The sequence below is a fragment of the Callithrix jacchus genome, chromosome 3 (assembly GCF_049354715.1).
Source record: "Callithrix jacchus isolate 240 chromosome 3, calJac240_pri, whole genome shotgun sequence".
Taxonomy (NCBI): Eukaryota; Metazoa; Chordata; class Mammalia; order Primates; family Cebidae; genus Callithrix; species Callithrix jacchus.
Window position 1 is genome coordinate 126,538,742 of NC_133504.1, and position 12,451 is coordinate 126,551,192.

The 12,451-nt window shown below is 36.4% G+C and overlaps 1 protein-coding gene and 1 long non-coding RNA gene across 42 annotated transcripts in view; one reads left to right on the forward strand and one right to left on the reverse strand.

The window, feature by feature from the left end:
• The window catches only part of SLC4A4 (solute carrier family 4 member 4), a 498,924-nt gene that overhangs the window by 44,529 nt on the left and 441,944 nt on the right, over positions 1 to 12,451 (reverse strand). For all 40 annotated transcript variants that reach the window (XM_078367118.1, XM_078367121.1, XM_078367115.1 and 37 more), the window contains one exon: positions 590 to 703. In XM_078367118.1, coding sequence (XP_078223244.1) covers positions 590 to 703 — 114 coding nt within the window. The remainder of the gene's footprint in view (positions 1 to 589; positions 704 to 12,451) is intronic.
• Positions 1 to 12,451, forward strand: part of LOC100394691 (uncharacterized) — a 119,346-nt gene that overhangs the window by 12,682 nt on the left and 94,213 nt on the right. The gene's annotated exons all lie outside the window — the stretch shown is intronic.

Genomic DNA, 12,451 nt, shown 5'->3' on the forward strand with positions numbered 1-12,451 from the left:
TCTGAGCTTCAATCTTAACTTTATAAAATCAGGATGATGACCAGCCTGGGAAATATGGTGAAACCTTATCTCTACAAAAAATTAAAAAATTTGCTGGGTGTGGTAGCATGTGTCTATAGTCCCAGCTACTTGGGAGGTTAAATGTGGGAGGATTCTTTGAGCCTGACAGGCAGAAGTTGCAGTGAGCTGAAATTGCACCATCACACTCCAGCCTAAGCAACAGAGCAAGACTCTGTCTCAAAAAAGAAAAATAATCAGAAGGATGATAGCGACATTCCATACTTCTCAAAGTTATTATATAGATCAAGGTAATAAGGCATATAAAAATATTTCAGATATTTAAAAAATATTCTAAAACTATAAGGCAGTGTTTGTAATAGTATTATCAGTTGTGCTAAATAAAAAACCTAGTCTTGACAGTTAATTGTAGTGAATAAATTAAATTACATGTATATATGAGCCTAAGAGGGACTGATTTTGAAAAAAAATGAATAATTGTACAAAACTAACTAAAAGAAACACACAATAAATGAGGGAGAAAGAAAGAAAAAGAGTTCCAGGAATGACCAAAAGATAGACATTCACCTACCTTGAACTCGCTTGGCACAATTAGTTTTGGAGTGTCCACGCCCACCAGGGCATCTATTACACAAAAGATGAGAATGGACAAGATAATGGCAAAATCACTGATCAGTTTTCTTGCCTGGAAAAAATAAAAAGAAACCAGGAAGCATTTAGTACCAGATACATGTATTTGTCTATGTTTGAACTGAATGAAGAAATTTGTATTTGCTAATAGTTTCTAACAGCTTCATCAACCAATTGAAGGAGGTATCAGAGTGCAGAAAGATTCTTTTTAAAATTGTTTTTGTAGTAGTATATCACCTGGCTAGACATAATCTAATCCCAAAGAACAGGTTGGGATGTATGTGTGCAGCACACATGTATGTATGTGTGTGTGTGTGTATGTGCACGCATACACGTGTGTGTGCAGGGAGGGCAATCAAATAGAACATATCCCTGAAATATTGTATAAACTCATCCTGCTTGCAATATGAAGGTCACCTGGATAAGAATGAAAACTAAGTGCATATTATAAAAATCTGCACAACAGAGAAATTCTGTTTATTATTTGGGAGGCAGCACTGTGAGTACAAAGTATGACAAATCTCATAAGATAGCCTGAAAACACCAAGAATCTAGCATGGGAAGGCTTAGAAGTTCCTGTCCCTGAGTGAAGTAAATATCAAGAGCTCAGAGTAATGTCAAGTGATGAAAAATGAAAATGTGATGGCTGCGCTAGCTTTGTTAAATAAAATATTTCTCAATCCCAGTTAGTTGTCACTGTGTGACATCTCTTCTCCACCACTTTTGCATGTAACTGCCATTATCTGATAACCCTCCAAATTCCTAAGTACCTCCCTCTGGTCAGGACACAGTCTGAGGTTTAAAGAATACAGCATTAAACTAAGATCATTCCCATGAAGTGGGTGAATATTGGTCATCTGCAAGTTGGTAAGGGGAGCATAGTACCATTTGGTTGCTTGAGATTTCTCTGTAGTCTCTAGTAGCACTAATGAGGATTAAGTGTATTTCTAGAGCACAGATATTTGAGCTTCCCATATGGTGGATACACATGTTAACACATAATTTAATCATTCAACAAAAATTTACTCAGTTCCTAATACTTGGCTTGGTGCTAAGGATACCACAGTAAATAAAACAGACACAATCCATGTCTTCACAAAGCTCATGCCAAGTTATAAACAAGGAAGCCTGCTCCTAAATAAAACCAAGGTTGATTCAGAGGTTATGTAGATATCTCAGGGTGAGCAGTCAGTTTCTGATGCTGCTGGATGAAGGGAGATCAGTGATGGGCTGAGTGGATGCAAGTTCTGAAGACAAAGGATTTCTTGAAAGAGAATAATATCACTGCAGCCAGGCAGTCAACAGAAACTAAAAGTAAGGGATGAAAATTACTTGGCAGGGTGCGTGTGGTAAAGGCTCTAATGTTCGATGCTTGACCTTTATCAGGTGTCAAGAGCCTGATACTAACTGGCTGCAGGATCAAAGTTGTTCCTTTTGGCCAGTAGTTCCTTTACTTCTTGGAGGGTTAGATTATGCTAGGTTTAGCTTTCTTGAAAAGTACACGTTGAGGAACAGAAGGCGAGACTTTTGTGGGCAAGTTAGCATCAATTATAAACAATAAGTTTAAAGAACCAATAGATGGCATGAATCAATTTGGGTGGACAATATAGTACAGCAGTTAGGAGCATAATTACTATTGGAACTCCTGCACCATTATTTCCTATTTGTAAATACCCTTTCTTAGCTTCAATTACTTCATCTGCAAAACACAGCCAAAATAATCCCTATAACTTCACTGGTTTATCAGAATTAAATAAGAAAAGTCATCAAAGTGTTTAACAATATTGCCTGGAACATAATAAATTCTCCTAATATAAGTTAATTATTGTTATTTAAAGTTCCAGAAGCTCTCTTGGCTGCAGAGACCACTGGAATAACTAAATGATCTACTGTCAGGAGGTCTTTGAAATGAAACTTGAAATCCAAGAAGCAAAAAATAAGAGGCCACTAATAACATGAGACTGCCACTCAGAGCTAATTTTGGTTTGAAGTATCTGGAATCTCACACAAGAAAGGATGTTTCTATACTGGAGGAAACTCATTTATTTAAGTTTTGTGCAAATAGTGTTGACACTGGCAGTTCAGAGTGGTCTGGCAAAAGATGGTCCCATGAAGCAGTTCAGGAGTATGTCAGGAAGTTACAACCACCCCTCTAGACCAGTAGGTCATAAATCACTGGAGGACCAGAGGTCATTGCAAAGGCAAAGTGGAAGTTAGTTCTTATTTATCACCCTTACAGTCCTCACCTAGAAAATACAACTGGTAGGCAACACAGATGTCCTAAGTTGTTTTAAAGAAGAGAAATAGTTATTTAAAGGACAGATAGCTTTCCTCCTTTTTTTTTTTTTTTTTTTTTAATGAACAGGAGAAGGGAGGCCAGGTGTGGTGGCTCATGCCTATAATCCCAGCACTTTGGAAGGCTGAGGCAGGCGGATCACCTGAGGTCAGGAGTTCAAGACCAGCCTGACCAACATGGAGAAACCCCATCTCTACTAAAAAAAAAATACAAAATTAACCAGGCATGGTGGTGCATGCCTATAATCCCAGGTACTCGGGAGCTGAGGCAGGAGAATCACATGAACATGGGAGGTGGAGGTTGCTGTTAGCTGAGATTGTGCCATCGCACTCCAGCCTGGGGGAACATGAGTGAAACTCCATCTCAAAAAATAAAATAAGAAATTAAATTTTGGAAAAAAAAAAAGGAGAAGGGAAATAGTAGAAAATAAATTCAAACTGCAATTCTTTGGTATAAATTCCCATAGACCTGTACCTCTAGCCCTGGTGAAGGACAGACCTGCTTGACCAAGATCACTACCAGGCACCTGGGCAATTCTGCTTCTTCAGTTGGTGGAAGAGGCATTCTCAGCCTTCCATATGTTGGACACCCTGCAAAACCTATATGGCAAACTGAGCCTCATCATTGAGGGCCCACATATGGGGCTCCTAATTTGGCTGCGCTACTCTAAGAGATAGTGAGATCAAGGCACACAATTCCAAGTACCAACAAAGAGAAAGTTCCCTGGAAGATCTATATTGCTTTAAGAAATTATTTAAGGTATAGTAATATTGAAAGAAAAACAATGTTTCTTTTTTCAGACGAATATACCAGCTGCATTTTAATTTGGGTGCTGGTTACACAGATGTGCAATCTATGAATTTTACTATGTAAATTAAAGCTCAATTTTAAATATACTGCAACACCCCCAGAAATCCCAGAACTTCCAAATCCAAATTAGGGTTGTCTTTCAAATCATTCTCTTTGGGAAGCTATTTATTTTAATGGTGTTGCTATTGTTCCAAAAATTAAAAATTCCTTTTATAGTTTTAGTACTGAGCAAAGACTCACATTATCCACATTAACTATCACATGTATGAAGGATCCACAATCCTATCTTCTTTGAAGTGTAATCTTTTTTGTTTCAAAATTAATATGTGTTCATTGCAGAATATTTCGAAAAAATAGGTAAGAAAATATTTTTAATGAACTATATAGGAATACGTTATAACATTTGCAAATATATCCTTTTCTACACATTTATGTCCATTTATATGTATACATATAGAATTTTTCACATACTGTTTGATATTTTGCTTTTTCTACTTTTATTCTATTTCATTTGATATTTTCTATAATAGTATACAATATTGACTCTACAGTATTATGCTAAATGGTTATCCTAAAATCTACTTTTCTAATACTCTACTGTTTAGAATGCTTTTAACTTTTCACTATAATGAACAATATCATAAAGAAATCTTTGCACATATATAAGACTGTTTCCTTAGAATAAATTCCTGTTAGAAGAATTATGGTATCAATGTCTATATAAAAATTTAAGTCTTTTGGTATGTAATGCCAAATTATCTTCTTGAACATTACATTGATTTTTCCAATTTTCATTCTACTCAATGATACACAAATTACTGCAGACAGTTTGTAAAGTTAAATCCATTCAAAGCAAGAGAAATTTGTCATCACCGAGGATATTCAAAAGCATATAAAATTGTCAAATCTCCTAAAATTCCATTTCTGTAGGGAATGAACTGAATTTCTTACTCCATGCTGAACTCTCATATTTAATACACAGCCTACATGGATATATCACCCTCTAAATATGGCATTAACATGGGTACTCAAAAGTATCTCATTAAACTTCATAAACCACATATTACACGAATAGAGAGTAAATGTAGAATTATCAGTGGATATGGAGTCAACTCTGATAGCAGGATATGTGTATGGAAATAGTTCATTAAAAATCACAGCCAGGGTGATATATCCTGTATAATATACACACTTTTATTTCCACTTCCTTCCCCTTAAATTGTACAATATTAGTTTAGTTACAGCACAAATCACTCCTGGAGAGTGTTTATTATTAAGATATTCATTTCTAAGATCTTGGATCCAGTTTAAACTTCATAGTCAAGGAAATTGATTTTTCCCAGACCACTGTTGTATTCAACTCTAAATCTCCTAATTAGAGAAGACAGGTAGGGGTGCTATTTTAGCAGATTATTCATGTCTTACTCTATACTAAAATGATTAGTTTGAGCTAGGCAAAACTGACATAGAAGTAGAAAGTGCCCTAAAAATGTCTAGCAATGAGTACATACAGTCTACTAGATACACTCTGGAGTCTGTAAATGAGACTTCCAAGTCTGACTTTAAGAGATAGGAACTGCTCTCTTTGGGCCCTTCTCACAGTTTTAAACACATTTAGAAAGAGACACCTATGTGATTTTCTTTCATCATTTGTTTTCCCTTTCATTTCATCAAACTTGGTCTCTTTCAAAAACTCCAAAAACATCCTGTTATGTAGGTCAATCTATCAATAAAGATATAAAATTAGAAAGACATAGTTCCTAATTCTCTACTATTAACAGCTATTACTGGTAATGGTTAAAAGTAGAAGTGCCAAAGTTTTCCTGAGAAAACCTGTTCCTTCAAGATTTCATGCCCAAACCAGTGGATTCAGAGGCCTCAAATCTAGCCTGAACAAACATCATAAATTGTGGTTGTCCATCCAAATCAAATGTTAAGTCTCTCCAGGCTCAAACTTCAATATCTTAGGAATATAAATTATCACAATCTAAGAGAACACAAATTAAGATAATTAATAGATAGCAAGAGCTTGCCATTAAATATTTTTAAATAATATATAGATGTGCTACAAAACTCCTACCTCAATTTATGAAAGACAGAAAGAGAAGCATGCCTCAATTAAGACTGTACTGCCTTTTTTATCAGACCAGTTTTTAACTCTTTAATTTTTGTTTACTATGTTTAATTATAAAATGAAGAGAAGAAAAATATTTCTGTCCTCTTCAGGATTAATTAGACAGTATCTCAATTAATCTAATAAGAAGCCAGCAGCTTAAATATTTAAACTACCAAAGCAAAGAAGAAATTAAGTGGATGGGAAAGGAAATCCAAATAAACATATGCTGTTCTCTCCTTCTCTGGAAAAACAACCTAATAAATCTGTTATAAACATAATATTCATGAAAGATGATACTATATTAATTATTGAGAGAGTTGTAATCATACAGACACCAACAGTGAGAAGCTAGTTGATTTATAGGGGAAAAATGAATTGGGTTTTTTGGAAAGCCCAGAGGACATTTGGTTTTCACTTTGCAAGGTCTACAGCTGCTCCTAAATTAACTAGAGGGAAAAAGCCATGCATCTACAGAGCAGTTCTCAATGGATCAGGCTGTTATGAAGAGACAAGGACAGCAGCAGTCACCCTGTGAGCTCTCAATACATTTTAAATCATGATGTCAGTTCCTCTAGTGATTGTGGTACTTGGAAAACGCTAAACACAGTGTAAAAAACCATTTATTCTAGATGAAAAACAAATTATGCCAGACAATTATGGGTCTTTCAGTAATCAAAAAAAGGCATCAAAATAACCTACAAATTTTGGAATTTTGTCCCCCAGTAGCCAAAGCTATAAAGCACTGTAAAAAAAGAACATTAATAGTAGTCATGGCAATAATCATAGTTCACTGTACTTTGATTCAGTAATATCCACTATAATCGGAATTTAATGAAAGGAAAGTCTGATTTTGACTCTAAGATTTTAGTGCCATGGTTCTAAGTTTGACTTAGTTCTAAGTCAAAGAGACTTGGGGAGCAAAGAAGAGAGATGAACTGGAGAATTTATCTGCATAGGGCTTGGAGGTTGACAATGGGAAGTCTACTGGAAGGAGAGTAAACCTAGTGAAGTGGTTCAGAAAAGATACTAAGGAGACTTTGGCAATCAAAAAAGATGTTTACTTTCATTATATCTCAAAACTAGGCAGTAGAACAAGAAACACAATGTGTGTATTCCAGAAGCAAATGATCAAAACACATGGAAAATACTATGTCCCAATCTGGTTACTATCTTCTAAATTGAAACTTAAAATCTGGAGCTAATATAGAAAAGGGCAGCTGGAGGATTTGGGAATGTGGAAAACACGTCACAAGAAGAATGATGGCATGCCTAAAGAAGTTGTAGGGAGAATTTGTCTTCAAATACGTGAAGCCTATCTCAGGAAAGAGAAATTAACTAGTTCTATGTAGCTCCAGATGGCAAGTGCAGACCCTGTGGACAGAGGCTATGGAAAGGTAGATTTTTGTTTCTATCAAGAATGCCTACGGGATACTAGAATCCTGTTCTAGAAAGCATTTAAGCAGCATGAAGACCACATGTCAGAGATGACGTTACACTAGATAGTGTTCAAAGTCCTAACACTAAAATTCATTAAGATCCAATTATTAAAATTGCTTGACCATCTAATAGAGTCTTCTTAGATATAACTCAAATAAATCAGTATAATAAAGTGAACCAGGGCCTAAAAGATGGTTTTATAATTTACAATAATATACAATAAAAGTTTTAAAAGTATAATTAGTTAAGTCATCTGTATAAATTAGACAACCCCAAAATGGAATAAGAGATCATTATGTGTTAGTGCAGAGATTTCAATATTGTTGACTTTTCTATGCTAGATAAATAAGCTGAAAGAGCTCAGGACCAAGAGATTATCATGGTTAAAATTATTACTTCTAGCCATAAACTGCCTCTTTGCAACCAGTAAAAGCTTTCTCAAAATGTTTTGGCCAATCACTGCTCCCAACCTGTTTTTCTTAGGGCTCAATTCAGGTTGATTGTATTTTTATTTTGGGTCATATGTCTGTAAGAACTAAAGTATTTGTATAGTCTTTGTTAAATGTTTAACAGATTAAGTTGTGTTTATAACCAAATATCCCTTTGTCATTCTTAACAAAATAAGTATAAAAACAAATTTGACTTCAAAAATTACTTTCCTTGATATAAAATACTTCAAGAATCTGGAAATCTGATTCTTCTTTAGTGACAGCAAAGTCGCTTTGCTGTCACTAAAGAAGACAAATACCACCCAAGACCGCGAAACTAAGTGAGACATGTAAGAGAGGACATTTCTTACTCATGTTTTAACATATTGTTTTAGTTTGACAGTTTTTACCATTCACTAAGACAATTTCTGAGAGAAAAAGAAACCAGAATGGGGATGTCTCCTGATTCTTGTTAAGGGCTGTTTATAAACTAAACACATCCAGTTTTAATAGAATGGCCATAGACCAAAATGTCAACAAAAAAATCATGGTTCTAGAATATAGCTAATTGTAGAATTCTAGACTTTCCTGTGTTTCATGCCAACAAAAACTAAATGCATCACCCAAATAAACTGTTCCTCATGTTTTCATTAGTTTCTGAAGCCTCACTCTTCAAAGAACATTCTGCATTATCTAAATATAGCATAGAAGTTGTTATAGCTATTGATGCTACCTGGAATTAAGTGATTTTATTTATATTTAAATAAACAAACCAGGAAGTATATTAAAAACACCTTATGATTATACCAATTCATCTGAAGGTTAGAATTAATGCATATTCTAAGGAGGAAAATTAGAAAATCAAGCAATTCTTTAAGAATGGCATTCCTGGGCCTATTACATATGCCAGCCACATTGAATGTGACTATATCAAAGTACCAATAATTTTGCCTAATTCATGGGGTTCTGGGGCTTTCTGATTTCTACTAATCCTAATACTGCTCTGTTTTTAAGCTATGGTTTTCATTTTGCCACCACATATGCACATAAGGTGTGTGATGGCATCTTTGTTCTTTGTTTATGATCATTTGTTGGTGTGGGACTCTGGAAGAACATTTCATGTTAATGCCCTGAGCCATCTGCCACAGAAAATCACAGATTATGCTGTGATATTCCTAATGGAAGTTTTGATGCTGAAAGACTTTGATTAAAGACTCAAGGCTGATATAACAGACCAGTCACAGTGTGGGATAAGAGACTGATACGCCCCTTTAAAAAGAATGGTGAACACAAAAAAGACCGTCAAAGGAGTACTGGTATTTGACACATGTTCCGCTTAGCATTAGGGTTCTGTAGAAGTGTCTAATATACAAAGTAAATACCTGATAGACAGGCTAGCAAAGGTAATCCGTTTCATTTTCAGTGCTCATACTCATGGATTGCTAGTGGCTCTGAGAGGGGAAAGAGTGGGTCATTGACCATGGCCTCAGTGAAGGTAATGAGAGCCAGGAGGGGAACTGAAGTGTAAGTGTAAAGGAGAAAGACTGCAGTGGAATAAACATCACAAAAGGACTGTGACAAGTTTAATTTGATAAAGAAATATGTGGAGTGCCACATGCAATGGATATCTTTTTTTTTTCTGAGACGGAGTTTCGCTCTTGTTACCCAGGCTGGAGTACAATGGCACGATCTCGGCTTACTGCAACCTCCGCCTCCTGGGTTCAGGCAATTCTCCTGCCTCAGCCTCCTGAGTAGCTGGGATTACAGGCACGCACCACCATGCCCAGCTAATTTTTGTACTTTTTTAGTAGAGACGGGGTTTCACACCATGTTGACCAGGATGGTATCGATCTCTTGACCTCGTAATCCACCTGCCTCGGCCTCCCAAAGTGCTGGGATTACAGGCTTGAGCCACCGCACCCGGCCGCAATGGATATCTTTATTTGTCACATCAGATTCATTCTCTATCCCCCTCTACTACACTCTCTGCCTTCGGAAGTTAATCTGTATGGTCTACTATGGGTTCCCCAGTCTTATTCACTGGGATACCACATCTTCTTCTGTGGTTTCCATATACCCTAACTTCACCTTCATAAATAATGTATTTATTAAATCTTCAAATTATCTTAATTTGAACATACCATTTGCTTCTTGCTGGGATCTTGACCCATACACCAAATCTTACTTTAAAATTTTGATCAGACCAGGTGTGGTAGCCAACATCTGTAATCCCACTGCTTTGAGAAGCTGAGACAGAAGGACTGTTTGAGCCCAGGAGTTCAAGACCAGCCTGGGGAACACAGTGACACCCCATCTCTATAAAAATTAAAAAAAAAAAATTTCCATGCATGATGGAATGTGACTGTAGTCCCAGCTATTCGGAAGACAGGAGAGAGGACTGCTTGAGCCCATGTGGTTGAGGCTGCAGTAAGCCATGATTATTCCACTGTACTCTGGCTTGAGTGACTGAACTAGACCACATCTCATTTTAAAAAAAGAGAGAGAATAAAAAAGATTTTGATCTTGGGTGGCTCTAAGGATAGGTGATATTATTAGCTGAGATAAGGAACCAGATGCAGTGGCTAATGCTGGTTTATAAATAATGCCTTTATTAAATCCTCAAATTATCTTAACTTGAGCATACCCTTTGCTTCCTAATGGAATTCTGACTCACAGACCAAATATGACTTTAAAAGTTTGATCAAACCAGGTGCGGTGGCTTATGCCTATAATCCCACCACTTTGGGAGGCTGACTTGGGAGGATCACTTGAGGCCAGGAGTTCTGAGGTGGGAGAATCACTTGAGGCCAGGAGTTTGAGATCAATCTGGGCAACACAGTGAAATCCTTTCTCTCCCCGACCCTCTAGAACCCCAAAAAAGGAATACAGAGAGATGAGTAAATTCAATTTTGTCAAGAAAGCCAACAATGTTTTGAATTTGTCTTTGCTGCATGACAAGTGTGAATCATCCACAAAGGGAGACTGGCAGATGTGGTATGATAGAGATAATTATATTTTGCAAATTTGTAAGGTTTAATTATTGCCATAAGCCTAGAATAATATAGGAAATGTAATTCATTTAGGAAATGGAGCCAGAAAACTCTTTAAATTTATAAAAGTACTAGAGATCAAAAGGCTGTTAATTGTCACCTAGCCAAGCTTTCCCTTTATAGGTGAGGAAACTGAAGTCTGTAGCTGGCTATCAAAGAGCACATTGTTAGTTAATGGTAGTGCTGACACTAGAATCTATAGCTCCTGGGTTCCTACACATTGCGCTCTTCCCACAAAATGCCGCACTAATCTGTACCTGACTGGTGTCTACTACTCAACAAGTATTAAGTACTTAGTCTGTATCCAACCTTGTGACAGTTGATCTGACTAATAAAAGAGAAGTATAACTGTTTTAAAGTAGTTTAGCCTTAACTAACGATTCATACAAATGTTTAAAAATGAAAGAAAAAAGGAGAAATGACTGTGTAAGCTAAAGGAGACTGAGACATTTTTCATGGCAAGAACATTGTCATTCAGCATTAGCATTTTGAGTTTTTAAAGGTTTCATGTGAATTGTCGGTGCAAGGAAGGAACTAAAAATAGTCTCGATTGTTTCCACAACTATAAAAGCCTGTCTTATGTATAGTGTTTAAGCATGTGTTTTAATTATAAAACATTATATAAGAATATATATAAGACTGTATACACCTGTCTGCACCGACCTGTAGAAACCATATTTCTAAATGACAGCTTAAATTAAAACATATTTTAGTAAATGAGACATAAAAATGATGTTCTCAGCCAGACACAGTGGCTTGCGCCTGTAATCCCAGCACTTTGCAAGGCCGAGCCAGACAGATCACCTGAAGTCAGGAGTTCAAGACCAGCCCGGCGAACATGGTGAAATCCAGTCTCTACTAAAAAATATACAAAAATTAGCTGGGTATGATGGTGTACACCGGTAATCCCAGCTACTCAGGAGACTTATGCAGGAGAATCGCTTGAACCCAGGAGGTGGAGGTTGCAGTGAGCCAAGGTTGTGCAACTGCACTCCAGCCTGGGCAACAGAGCAAAACTCTGTCAAAAAAAATGAGGTTCTTATTATTCATTTATGTATGCATATACATTTAGGTATATATTATTACTTAGCTGTAAATGTGAAGTGAGTTAGGGTATAAGGGGAGATGACAGACTGAAAGCCTACATAGTTACACATTGATCTTTAGAAATCACACATACTTTCTCCTCTCTGTGTATCTTATAATTTGGTATATACTATTCTAAATGATGCTGAGAATCTTCTTTAAAAGAACTGTTACTGGAATACTATCATTATTCTATTTTTACATCATCATGACATTCTGTGCAGTATTCATCAATGACTGAGAAATTACCTGCTTAGGCTCTTATAAGGGGAGAATTTCTTTAAGTCTGAAGAGTTTTACTCAATTTGGGTGTTGCTGCCACAAGGAAAAGGTTTTGCACACATAGAAAGTAAAATGACCATTCTATTTAGTCTTGGAAGTGATATCAGCAAGATGGCAGACTAAGACTTTCCAATGGTCACTCCCCTGTAGAAACATCAATTTGAACGACTAGCCACTGATTAAAATACTTTCACAAGAGCTGAAGAGGGAAAGCCTCTGTTTAGGAGAAGAGGGAAATGAGTAACCAGTCTTCACCTTGGACACCAACAGGCCTGCCCCAGTAAAACCAAATGAGAAG